The sequence below is a fragment of the Monopterus albus genome, unplaced genomic scaffold (assembly GCF_001952655.1).
Source record: "Monopterus albus unplaced genomic scaffold, M_albus_1.0 scaffold8.1, whole genome shotgun sequence".
Lineage (NCBI taxonomy): Eukaryota > Metazoa > Chordata > Actinopteri > Synbranchiformes > Synbranchidae > Monopterus > Monopterus albus.
In genome coordinates, this window is record NW_018127888.1 from 3,514,204 (window position 1) to 3,526,844 (window position 12,641).

General features: G+C 41.1%; 1 protein-coding gene across 1 annotated transcript; it reads right to left on the reverse strand.

The window, feature by feature from the left end:
• Window positions 1-1,432: 1,432 nt before the first annotated feature.
• Window positions 1,433-8,832, reverse strand: crk (v-crk avian sarcoma virus CT10 oncogene homolog). Its single transcript, XM_020585967.1, has 3 exons — window positions 8,268-8,832; window positions 6,951-7,540; window positions 1,433-1,902 (listed from the first exon to the last, which is right to left on the reverse strand). The coding sequence occupies exons 1-3, from the start codon at window positions 8,485-8,487 to the stop codon at window positions 1,765-1,767; spliced, it is 948 nt and encodes a 315-aa protein (XP_020441623.1). The 5' UTR covers window positions 8,488-8,832; the 3' UTR covers window positions 1,433-1,764.
• Between the last annotated feature and the right edge of the window lie 3,809 nt (window positions 8,833-12,641).

A 12,641-nucleotide genomic window follows, 5' to 3' on the forward strand; every position in this document is an offset into this window, starting at 1 on the left:
CGAGGAGAACTGTGCACCTTCAAGTTGACAGCTTTTTCAGTTCTTTCTGAGGCATGCTATTCCTGTTAAGCTTCCCTGTGAGAAATGTTGCAGATGTCCTGGCCTTTGAGCCTTGCTGTTCTCATCTTTCCTTGTCTCAGGTTGACCCAAATTAGTGCTGCATTCATGTCAAATAAGAGCGAAGGTAGATACCATGAAACTAGTACATTTCCTTCACCTCAGCAGGTAGCCAGAGAAGATTGTTCTGTCCAGTTATTGGGACATAAAAGGTAGGTGTTACATTAGCCAGGAATCCAATTTCTTTAATTTCCTGAATGAAGATATCACCATCAAGGACATATCAGTGGAGAGAAAATGCAGGGGAAAAAAACCACTGCCATGCAGGTTTGAGTGAGTAACTGTATCTTCTGTGTGGTGACACTGCAAGTTAGACTCACTGTGCTCAAATGTATCATAAGGAGTGAAGGAATAGCTCAAATATACTTCTTTGCTTTCTTACCAGGAGCCAGATGAGGAGATTTATACCACCCGTGCATGATCAATATGATGCTACAGCCAGCATGTTAGCTTAAAGTAGCTTAAATACTGAAAATGTGAGGAAGCAGCTAGCCTGGCTCGCTCCAAAGGCAACAAACTCTGCCTAGTTACACCAAGTGTCAGCAACACTTGGTGTCAATGTTTAACAGGTGATCATGTGTTGGACTATTTTCTGGCAGGGTGCAGTGACTTCCTGGAGCCTAAGATGGTTGCCCAGCAACTGGTTCTGGCCAAGAAACAGTCCTGCACATAAACCCTGTTAAACCTGTGAATTGTTTTTGTTTTTTTTACACTTTGGCTTTTATATGGACCAAACAACCACGATAGAACGTGGTAATTTGTGAGTTTTAGAGGTGCAGCTTGGTGGACCTCATTAGCTATGGGCAGAACGAGTCTAGCTGTTTCTCCCTGCTACCAGTCTTTAATTAGGTGGATCAGATACTGTACATTGTTACCATAAATACATGAGTGTTACTGGTCTTCTCTTCTATATCTTGGCAAAAAAGAAAATTTCCCAAAATGCCTTTTCCTTTAACCTCTAGAGTCCCTGCGTCCTCATATGAGGACCGCACAGCTTGGGTTTCCAAAGCTCAGGACTCTAGAGGTTAAACAAATTTGATTAAAAAAAAAAAAAATCAATAACCATAACAGCTTCAAACAAGACAAAACACATGAAAAATGTGAAATGTGCTGTTAGTCTACAACTTGTTACTGTATTCCCATTTGACATGAATGCACTACGAGTGATCCTACAATGCTGTAGCCATGGTGACAGATGAGGATGAAAAATGACACTGCGCTGAGCAGTTATCTACTGGCTCCGACACAGGAAGAGGAAGTGGTCGGACTCTTTGGCGAGGAGTCTCCTGTGTAGTTTGGGTGTGTGAGTGGGGCGGAGGGGGGGGGGGGGGGGGGGGGATCCTAAACCACATCCACAGAACAGCAGTGTATCTTCTGTATTCCACTGTAGAGTATATGACCCATCTCCCTGCCAGTCAGGTAGCAGAGGAAGGCAGGCATGCTTATTCAGAGGTGTAGAAATGGAGGGTGTGCATTACATGGGTCAGTTTGGTTTTTTCCTCAGTGATTCTCTGAAACTGTACTTGGTTCAGATATAAGCTGGAGCAGTCGTGAGGGAGTGGGTGAGAGTGTGGAAGGGGAAGGAAATAAGAAGTGGTGAGGAAGGGTCTAATACTAGTGTCCAGGTTGCGGCCCAGATGACTGCTCTCAGCTGAGTTCGTATTCGGGGTTGTGCTGGTCCAGAAGTTTGACATGTGTGAAGGGAAAGTGGCCATGCTTGCCTTTACATTCCCCCTCCCACTGGCCGTTCACGTTTATTTTGGTCACCTTCACCATGTCGCCCACCTGGGGAGGAAGAGAGAGTGAAAAGGTGTGAGCATGCTGAAATGTGTACAGCAGAAGTCTAAATAACTAATAACCACTGTCCTCACGTAGTTGTCAGGTATTTCAGTTACAGTATTTAGAAAATAAAAATACCAGTATTCCCACTGTTCCAGTTCTACAAGTGCCTATAGAAATATGGCTTCAATTAATGGACATATTCATTAACTGCCAGTTGTTTTCCCAATTAAACAATTAACAATTTAGTCTAAAAAAATTAAATAAAAATACTATTCATGATATCTCCAAGCCTGCATACAGGTACATGCCTACAGGTTGCTTGTTGGTCAAACAGTCCGAACCACAAAGATATTAATTTTAATGTCATACAGTATATACAGCTCCCAGTATGTGTTTTATCATGTTTGTTCCTTTGTTTCTGTTACATTTTTCATTTGTGAAGCACTTTGTAACATTTGTTAGTAGCTGAAATAACTAAACCATTAATTGAATAAGTGCTGCAGCTCTGTTCACCAGACAAAAGGAGAAACTTGAAAAGGTCACCCTGAGTGTTGGTATATATTACTTATTACTACTTATTTTAAATTTCTCAGTATTTTCTGAGATTTTATAAACTAAACAGTTACTGGAAAAAATGTTCAGATTAGCTTTCGATATAAAAAATGGTTTTTAACTGCAGCCCGACTTTCAGGAGGAAGTGTGTATGATTTCAGTTGACCTGCACAGGGAGTGGAGTGGCTGCTTCTTTGTCACTGAACCTGAGCAAACAAGGACTAAGCGACAGTTTCAAAGTTCACATCTAGGTGAGTGATAACTGAGCAGAGTCGGGGTTCAAGCTGTGTGGGGACACTCAAACCTCAGACACACACACTCCATCAGTGCTTTTATCCGTTTGATAACCCGTTCTGATAGTCTTCCTTGTATGAGATGTACATGACATGTTTGTGTCCTGGATATGAGACGTATAATTATTAGCTTTATTTTTCCTGCTCATGCGGCTGCACAGCGTACACTAAAGCAATTTAGATATGTTTGACAGTTGAATAGCTCTGCCTTTCCTACGGTGGTTCTGTGTTATTTAGTGCAGAATAGTGTCCTAAATGGTTTGTATTACATGCACGGCTGCAATTAACTGTTTGTTCTATAAAATGTTTGATTTTTTTTTTTTTTTTTTTTTTTTTAATGAACACACAGCATTTTTGTGGAGGGACGGACATGTGGGAAATATTTTACTTGAATATCTTCTGATGGATCAGGCTCCTGGTGTCTCTGTGAGGTTTTCCTAAGTGTCCTTTGCAGCAATATGGGGAAATTAAAATGAATAAAGATATAAACGCTGATGATTTCTTGCCTACATGAAAACTATTTTTGTCCAGTACATTTCTGCTGTCAGTCAGCCTGGTGAAGACCGTGCTGTCCTCCTGCTGACAGACGGCTGTTCTGACAAGAGACGTTGCACAGAGGGTCGGAGTCGGTGCGTGGATTGAACAGATCAAATATGTTGCACATACACACCACTCACATCTAGTGAAGTCCCAGGTTGAAGCTAGCAGTAGCTGAACCCACCATCAAGTCCTTCTTTCAGTAGCAGTCTACTGGTAATTTTAGTCCTAAAAGTGAGCTGGGACTAGCCCGGCGAGTAAGAGAGCTAAACTGTGCAACATAGACATCGCCAGAGAGCAGAAATTGTTCTTCAAAAACAAGCTACAAATACATTGTGTACACAAATGGCAAAGCAAGCTCACAATTGATCAGTTTATATTGTATTTCAGTTGAAATATAAGTCAATAACCATCATCATCAGTGTCATCGTTATCATCATGTTGACTACAGAGTGCTAAAGTGACTAGATAAAAAGAGGTGGTTTTACCATTTATTCTGTTCCATAAGTCTTCCTCTCTCTGAATTATATTGTAAATATAGTGTAGTGCTGGGGGTGGAGAGACACTTGGTGGGGTCCCCCATAATGCCCCTCTGGGCGAGATGTATTTAGTTTGGGGTTGGCGGGGATTGTTCTGTGTTCTGGCTGTTGGTATATACCAACTAGACCCAGCTATATACTGTAGCTCAACTTCTGAACATACGTCCCATCTGTTGACACCTCACTGAGACAGCAGAGTTTCATCTTAGCTGCAAGTCTGTAGCATTATTTGTTGTCTCACAGTAGCGACTTTTGCATGAACCCTGTAAATTAGAACATTCTGGATCAGCAGATCTGGAATATTACTTGGATCCAAATTAGACTTTAGTATTTGTGGATATTATTGTGGAATTATTGTCCAAGCATTAGAGTTGCTGTGTATGGAGTTAGAAGCAAATGGGTTATGCTCTGAATGAACAAACAAACCAACAAACGCTGGCAAAAACATTACCTGTACCTTGGCAAAGGTAAAAACTATTCAGATAATTGTTTGTTACAGCTCTAATCACACGTGATGCAAACAGTGACACATACAGTTTCACAGTATTGGCTCAACATGACTCTGCCTGCTTGCTCTGCTGCTGCTTGTGGATATTAATTAAACACTGCTGGCTGCTGTGTGTGTTTTATGGGTCATTCGTTCACATCACTGCTGTGTTAGGAAAAAGCTTGTGTTTTAACAGAAAAATGTTAGTTGTTTTGTTTGCTTTCTGTTTTTACAAAAAGGTCTGAGCTTTATACAGCAGGTACTAATGCAATAACCAAGTTTTGACCCAGAGGTTTGGCTCAGGACATCCCAGAGCAATTCACTTTGGATTCTTTCAAAATCTGCCTGTTGATCAGAGGGTGTTTTTGCTCCATAGTTACAATATATTAAGGGGGAGGAGTTCAAAGTTCCACTAAAACCATGATGCAATCCAGTAAAGTGCCACCACAAGATATGACCTCAAAATTACAAAACTCCTCTTTGGCATAGTTTCCACAATAAACTGAACAGGATCAGCCTCACAGAGGTAGTCGTCTCAGGTATGAGAGTTTCATCCCTTAGCTGACCAACAAAAAATTAATCTGCCAACTACTTTCCAACCAAAATGTGTTTTGTCCATTGCCTTGCAGGACTTTAAGTTATAAAAGCCCACTTTTATAATAAATCACTGCCACAGTTTTATGATGCTGACAAGTTGTGTGCAATAGAAGAAGTACATAAATGACATACAACACATAAATTACATACAGAGTCTAAGGTAGTTTCAGCTGCTGAGGATAAAGTAAGATCTAGGGCTGCCCCCTAATAGTCAAATAGTCCAGTCATTAGTCAAGAGTCCCGTCAGTCAACAAAGACTCTTCTAGTTGAGCTCTTGTTTTTATTTAATCTTATTTTTTGTCTGACAATGTGCATTGCTGGCTACTGGCCACTTCAATGATGACACTGTCTGATACATGGATGTGCATGTTAGCAAATTGCAGAACAAGGAGAAAAGGACCACAAAACCCACCAGAAAAGCCACATTAAGGTGAGATTGGTACTTTATTAGAAGTGTTTTCAACCACATTGGTCTACTTTTACAAGAGAAATGACTGTCACAACCATGTGGCTGGTTTTGCATGGCCTAATGTTATGTGAGTCTGATTTGTTTATTTATCTTTGTTAAAGTGCAACGCACAGCCATTTACTGTTTGTGCGACATGCATCCACCCAAATGGGACTAGGAAACTGGAAAAAAAAAAATGCGCTGGGAAAACATTTCAATGCAGAATTGTAAATACAAGGAACCGTTCACAGTGCAGCCTGGCACACATTGAACGCACAATAACAACATGCTCTGTGGTTAACTGATGGCAGCTCAAACTTGGTGGTAAACTAGGCTATAACCATGTCTCAGAAGAAAAAATAGCCTATAAAAGCATTGTGTCATCAGAAATACAAGTGTGCTACCTGTCTCATTATTCCGACAAATCCATAAGGCAGCCTGACATTATGTATTGTCAATTTAAATAGGCCGCAATTTCAGTGATGCATTATATGCATCTGTTTTTATTGATTTTTAAATGCTCAGAAATATGTTCCTTTCACTCTTGTGCATTTAAATACCAATGTTAATGTGGTCACTGAGAGCTGACTGACAAAATCCAGGATACTACAGCTCTAGTAGTATCCTGACAATCGGTGAGTTTTATGAAGACGACCCCCAGGAAACATGGGCTAATGATTAACTGTCCACTGCCACTTTGTTGAGTCACTACTGGCTAACAGAGAAAACACGTCAAAGCCAGAAAAGTCGACCACAGACGGGAGTGGCAGAAACCAAGTCATACAAGGGATCAACCTGTCATATGTAAATGAGCAAACCAAGGTTCTGCCAGCTGACACGTGAGCGGGAGCACGACAAATCACTCAACAGCAGCAGACTTGTGGTTTGGCTCCACACAAAGAAATGACTGGCACAGATTTGAGAAGTCAAAGGTGGGATCTGTACTGGCATCTTGAGCAGTACTGTCTAGCAGGGCAGCACAGATAAGAGCACACTGACTACACTGACTGGCCTGTCTCCTAGTCCCACTCACTCAGCTGGACTCCTGGCTTCACAGAGACTAAAGGAAATGGACCTGTTCCCAAACACAAACTATTTCCTTCCCCCAACGACCTGCTCTGTGGTAGCCTCGCTCTTGCTTCCGGGCAGTTTAACAATCCAGCCACTGTGAGCAGGAAGCAAAGCTTAATGGTAGTTTTGATATTTAGATACCCTCTCATCGATTACTATTAGGTTAAATATGAAATGAAATACACAGTAAGCTTATAAACATTATGGACAGAACCGACGCTGGTCAAAGTGTACTATTGCTGGCTGGGGTCTCCCAGCAGTGGAGTGGCGGGCTGGGCAATAGTACACTTTGACTGGGCAAATATTAAATGACCAGATTATCTAGAAAACTACACAAAGAGCTGTCTGAGCCCCTTCTGACCCCGATTCCTCTTCACTCTGCTCAACAAATACAGAGGAAGAAATAATCTAAAGCACAATGAGAAAGCAAGCCAAGGAATGTGAGCTCAGACTAAATGTGTCTGTTCTTCTAGCACACATTAAAACAAAGCATGAGGTCAAGGAATAGCACACACATCCATATTTACCTCTAAAGCCAGGGCAGTCTTGTCATAGGCATTGGGCACCCTCTTCTGTATGACCCTGGCATGGACAGGTCCATTCTGGAGATTTGGAAGGGGAGTGGGCTGGGCATACTGGCTGGGGTCTCCCAGCAGTGGAGTGGCGGGCTGGGCCATAGAGCTGTCAGAGTTCCCTAGCACCCCCATCCCTCCTGCTGGTCCCCCAGGCATGCCAGGCCCCGCCACCGAACTTGGAGATGCTGGTCGGTACTTCTCCACATATGGCACTGGGATCATCCCCGCCCGGCCTTCAGAGTTCTGGGCGTTCCACCACTGTTCCTCTGGCTTCTCAAGAACTCGAAGAATATCACCCTTCCTAAATGGGAGATCCTCCTCGTCGTTGCCAGGAAAATCAAAAAGTGCTCGGACATACTCGTCTTCCAGGCGTGGGGGTGGGCCTCCGCCAGGGCCAATGCTGATGAAGGAGGTGTGTTTGGACTTGCTGATGGGCTCTATCAAGGTGGTGGTGTCCAAGTAGTGGATTTTATAGAATTCTAGCAAACCTGGGAGAGCGTCAAACTCCTGGTCACCAATACGGAACCTCGGAAGCGACAAACCTGGTGAAAAGAAGAGAGGACAGAGAAAGATTAAGAATGAGAGAGACAAAATTATATAATTTCTTATGTAACATACTACCTGATCTGGCATGTTCAAATCTGCCAAATCTGAAGCCTTTCTATTTATGTAACCAAGCATGTGGGTGGTATTTTCCAGAATGACCAGGAAGGATTTTTGTTTCCTTATTTTGCATTTCTTTCCTTTTATACATTTGTGTTGTTCCTTCCACTATGAGGAAATGCTAATTTTTTGCTGCAATTCCTATGCAGGAGAAACATAGAGCATATAGACAGGATCCCAGTATATTGAACCCTGGCACTGTGGCACACTTTGGAACATTTACAACGCATAACTAACGGGTCTGCACTTAAATCTGTCTTATTTTAGAATGTGCACCAGGACAGAAGTCACATTAATAGTCTGCTATCTGAAAAGTCAAACCGCCCACCGCGGCATGTTTTAGTGGCAGACCCGTTCATCGCTTTCTACGAATCGTTTAAACCAGGTATAATATCTAATGTGTTCGTAAAAGGCACGAAACCATGTCTGTCTTTTAAAAATCCAACATTACAAACGCACGTGTTTCGGTGCGTCTGGCCTCCCGTATTCTCCATACGAGAGAGTGGAAACGGGACTATTGCGCATCTCCTTTGGTGCAAGTCATGCAAGAATGGTCACATCCACATCTCCATGTACCAAGCCCCTCCAACCCCCCCGTTATCTTACCTGGAGCGGACTGTCGGTTGTTGCTGATGCTGTTAATTATATAATGCGAGACTTTGGAGTTTTCTGATACCGAGAGCACGTAGTCGCCGGGGCTGGTGATGGAGTCCCGGACCAGAAAAACACCGTGCCTCTGTCCCTGCAACAGAGACACAGCCTCCTGCCTGCTCAACCGACCCCAGTACCAACTGCCACGGTCCTCCGCGTCAAAATTCCCGGCCATGATAACCACTTCAAAGCTGAGGCTTCAACGGCCTTCCCTGCTCTCCCTCCCGTTATCCACAACCAAAGCCTTCAACTCATACAAAAACTTTAGCGCCTAGAGCACGTTTAGTAAACAGGCGACATCCGCAGCTGGTCGTTTGGGCATCAATCCGCCGATACAGAATCTCAAGCACAATAAGAAAACAACTCTTATTTCAACTATGGTCAGATCCACATCTGTAACCATGCAAAGCGTATTAACGACAGAATTCCAGCCACAATCCAGTGACCGATGACAACTAAGTTCAAAAACCGAAATGGCGGATACGGAAAAGAGAGAGAGAAGGGGGAGAGAGAGAGAAGACCACACTCACCGGATGTGACGTAGGCAATTATGTGTTTCCCGACCTGTGCCCCAAAGTGTCAACCTGTAGTATTGAGGTACGTTATGACCGACACAATATAATCCATCCATCCATTATCTATACCGCTTATCCCTAAATAGGGCCACGGGAGTCCTGGAGCCCATCCCAGCTCACCCTGGGTGGGTGAGAGGTGGGGGTTCACCCTGGGCAGGCTGACACAATATCATATTAACATTTAATGTAATATTAATATTTATACGAGTTTATAAGCAGTGATGGTGTCTTGTAAGATAAGTAGGATACATAATCTGTTTAATTTGAAAGTAACGTAATGAAGTCTACTTACAGTGTACCTAAATATAAATTAAATGCAGGCCTACTACTTCTTACTCACAACAAATCAGATCAGAAGGGCATATTGTAGTTTTTACTCCACTATATTTATTTGACAGCTTTAGTAACTATTTTCTTCACAGATTAATATTTAACATGCAGATGGAATGATGCACTAATTACACTGTGCAACACTAGCCTAAACAGAATAGTTCAAACTAACTCAATCAGTACGCAGCGTTTCCTGTTCACCCTAACGCTCCTTGCTTTTATGGCCCTGTCCTTCATACAGGTGGGTTCTTGTGAAATCTAAAGCCTATTATTGCACCAGATCAGCTGTAGTACTGTAATTACACTGCGGGCACGTACACCTCGGGTTTTTACTCCCACAAGCATTTAGAAGCTCTCAAATACATCTCATTTAACCTAGTAAATAACAGGTTGGTTGCATTTTGCAAACATGGCCACTAGATGTCAGCCAAAGACAACTAAAATCCTTAAATATAGTCAAACTTATCGGAAATATAAAAAGTAATATAAATGTAAATTAATACATATAAAATGCACAAATTGTTACAAACAGAAACAATCAACCATATATGCATCTCTTGGCACTACTTTAGGATAACTCCCCTTTTATAAAGGCTTAACAAGTTGTAGCTAATCCCTTTTTAATGTTAATAAATGGTTTAATGTCTTATAAATAATTTATAGGCTGTTAATAAGAGCAACAGGAGCGATAAAGTAATAGTTCAAAATACAGCTCAAAATGTGCTGTTTGTTTTCCAGCCAAGTGATTGTCTTAGCATCATCGAATGCTAGTTTGGCTCTGTCCAAAGTAGGATTAATTTTAAAGCTCACTGATATTTATATGTTTTTGGTTAAACTGTGACAAAAACAAATGTAGAAATGACAAGTTGTAGCCAAAATGCCAAATGTGTCGTTTCCTCTGCTTCCTTTTTGCTGAACTAACCATCTGCAGCTGTAGATCCAATATGAGGTTAATTCTATTGGCACCTATCAATAACTATTTAGAACTGCAAACAAAGGTTACTGTTTATTAATATTTTAATTACAGATTATTTAACTTTTGCTGTTAGTGTGTTAGAAAATGACAATCTTATTAAATAACTTGACTATTAATGACACACTAGCAAGGGAGATTTATCACAGCCTGGCAGCTCAAAAGTTGTTTGGCTCTGCATTATAAAGCATTAATAAATAATTATGAATGACTAATTAAGCAATTAGATACAACTGATAAATCTGTCTAATGGTACACATCTCTTCGTTGTGGTGTGACACTCACACATTGTGGTGGTTCTCAACAATGCCAGGCATACACTGACCATGTACATCCATGTATGGAGAAATGTCGGTATAGTGGACGTTTGGATCAGTGCAAATTTCCTAAACACTGGGTCTGGAAGTCTGGAATGTGCTCAATGGTGAGTTATTACTGCACAGACAACCAAAATAAACTGAAGGAAATAAAGAACTTCAATGCAACAATTCCTGTATTCATGGATGGATTATGAGACAATGGGCCCTTGGGCACAGATATGTAAGAGGCTCCTACCTCTCCTGTACTTCTAGGAGCAAGACTTACAGATTGAGCATCCATGTGATTTGTAGTCAGTTTGTGTTGTTTTGTGGTTGCTTTGTGCTCTTTTGTAGTTTCGTTTGTGCCAGCTTTGACTAATTTTCTGTTCATATTTGCTCGTTTTGCATCTTTTTGTAGTAATATTGCACCTATTGCACCTGTTTTGTGTATTTTTTAGTTGTTTTGCATCTCTTTATAGTTGTTCTGTGTCTCTTTTTGTCATTCCTTCATATTTTTGTAGTCATTTTGCTGTCTTTGTGGTCTTTTCTGTCTCTATTTAGTCATTTTGTGTCTCTGTTTAGCAGGTTTATATCTCTTTGTAGTAGTTTTGCACCTACATTTCTAATTTTTTGGCTTTTTGTATTCATTTGATTGACTTTCCAACAGAAAGGTTAATAGTCATTTCACAGTACTCTAGTCTCTGACCCCTGGGCCTGGGCCTGGTGGATCCGTTCATTAATTCATCCATGCCTGTATTATTGATCCATTTGAAAGTACAGTGCACAAATCGAATTTTTACACTGTGACATACATGCAATACAAAAATCAAACAACTTTTCAAACAAACAAATGAGCCAATTTTTAAATGACTTTATTTATAGGAGTCATGTAAAAACTTAGATTAATCTTTTCAGTACTTTAAGATACTGACACAATCCCAATTTATGGTGTGGATAACAGATCTGCAAGAGTCAAATACAGAAGTAAAACAAGGCAGGATCTATTTTTGTATCAGAGAATTTACTAGTAAGTTAAAATGTAAGGTTTTACAATGTCATTGGTAAAAATGAATGCACAGAGCACTTCTTTTGTTGTACCACCTCAATAACGTGGCATGAAAATAATTGATCCTTGGGAGCTTTTGAGTGTGTGGGTTAGATACTCTAGAGAGAATAATACAGAGGTATTCTAGACTGAGAAATACATTAAGACTCATGGAGAGTGAAAAGATCAAAGGATACAGACACATCTTCAGATTCACACCGCCATCTCCTTTTATGTCTCACAATGTCAGCAAAGTCCTTGAGCAAGACAGACAGGAGACTGTATCTTTACATCCTCTGGTCACCTAGCATCCATAGCGCCTCCAGCTCCATGAGTCAGAGGTGACCACCATGGTCATTTCATGTCAACTGTCACATAGGACTACTCATTCTGCCTGTGGCGACGAGCAGAGTGAGGAAATCACCAACCAGCACAAATGGCTAGCAAAAAAAAAACTAAACGTTATATTCAAGCATTTTGTGGACATTAAATTCACAAAGAATTACAAGTGATTCAGTGTTGCAAACACACTTTATTCTTGTCAGTGTGGACAACGTTTGAAACAGAATTTTATCTCTAAAACTACGGGATTATTTTAAAGACCCATGTACATTAACACTTGCGTGAAATTATATCAAAATGCTGCATGAGGTCAGGTTAATGTCTTCCAAAAGACAATCAGATTAGGATCAACTCCATCAAAGGCGGATGACACTGAGTGACGAATCAAATCTTTCAAATTAAATTCCCAAATCTATGTTAATATATTGGTTAAATTCCAGTTGTGATCTCTTTGCTTTGATTTTCAGTGACCTTAACATAAAAGCAGACACATGCATGACTTCAGCACATTACAAATATGTACCGCTGGTCTCCACTGCTCAACTCTCAGTTAGAAGGCGTCCTGTTACAGAAGCAAGCAGAAAACTACAGTAAACCTGAGAGTAGAGTCCATAAGCTTCCAGAAGGTGTTGCAGTCACATGCAATGAGTCAGTCTGACCCTGATATAGGGTCCAAACCACTGACCGTGTACTGTCTGTAAAGCCAGTGTTCCACACAGCCCACAGCACATTATACACAAATGCTCACATCACAATCTAAATTCA

Excerpts from the sequence above, each read along its gene's own strand:
- crk (XM_020585967.1), bottom strand. The coding sequence starts at position 8,487 with ATGGCCGGGAATTTTGACGCGGAGGACCGTGGCAGTTGGTACTGGGGT. Across the intron at positions 7,541-8,267 it reads CAACCGACAGTCCGCTCCAG|GTTTGTCGCTTCCGAGGTTC; the intron begins GTAAGATAACGG and ends TCTTTTCACCAG. Across the intron at positions 1,903-6,950 it reads AGACTGCCCTGGCTTTAGAG|GTGGGCGACATGGTGAAGGT; the intron begins GTAAATATGGAT and ends CTTCCTCCCCAG.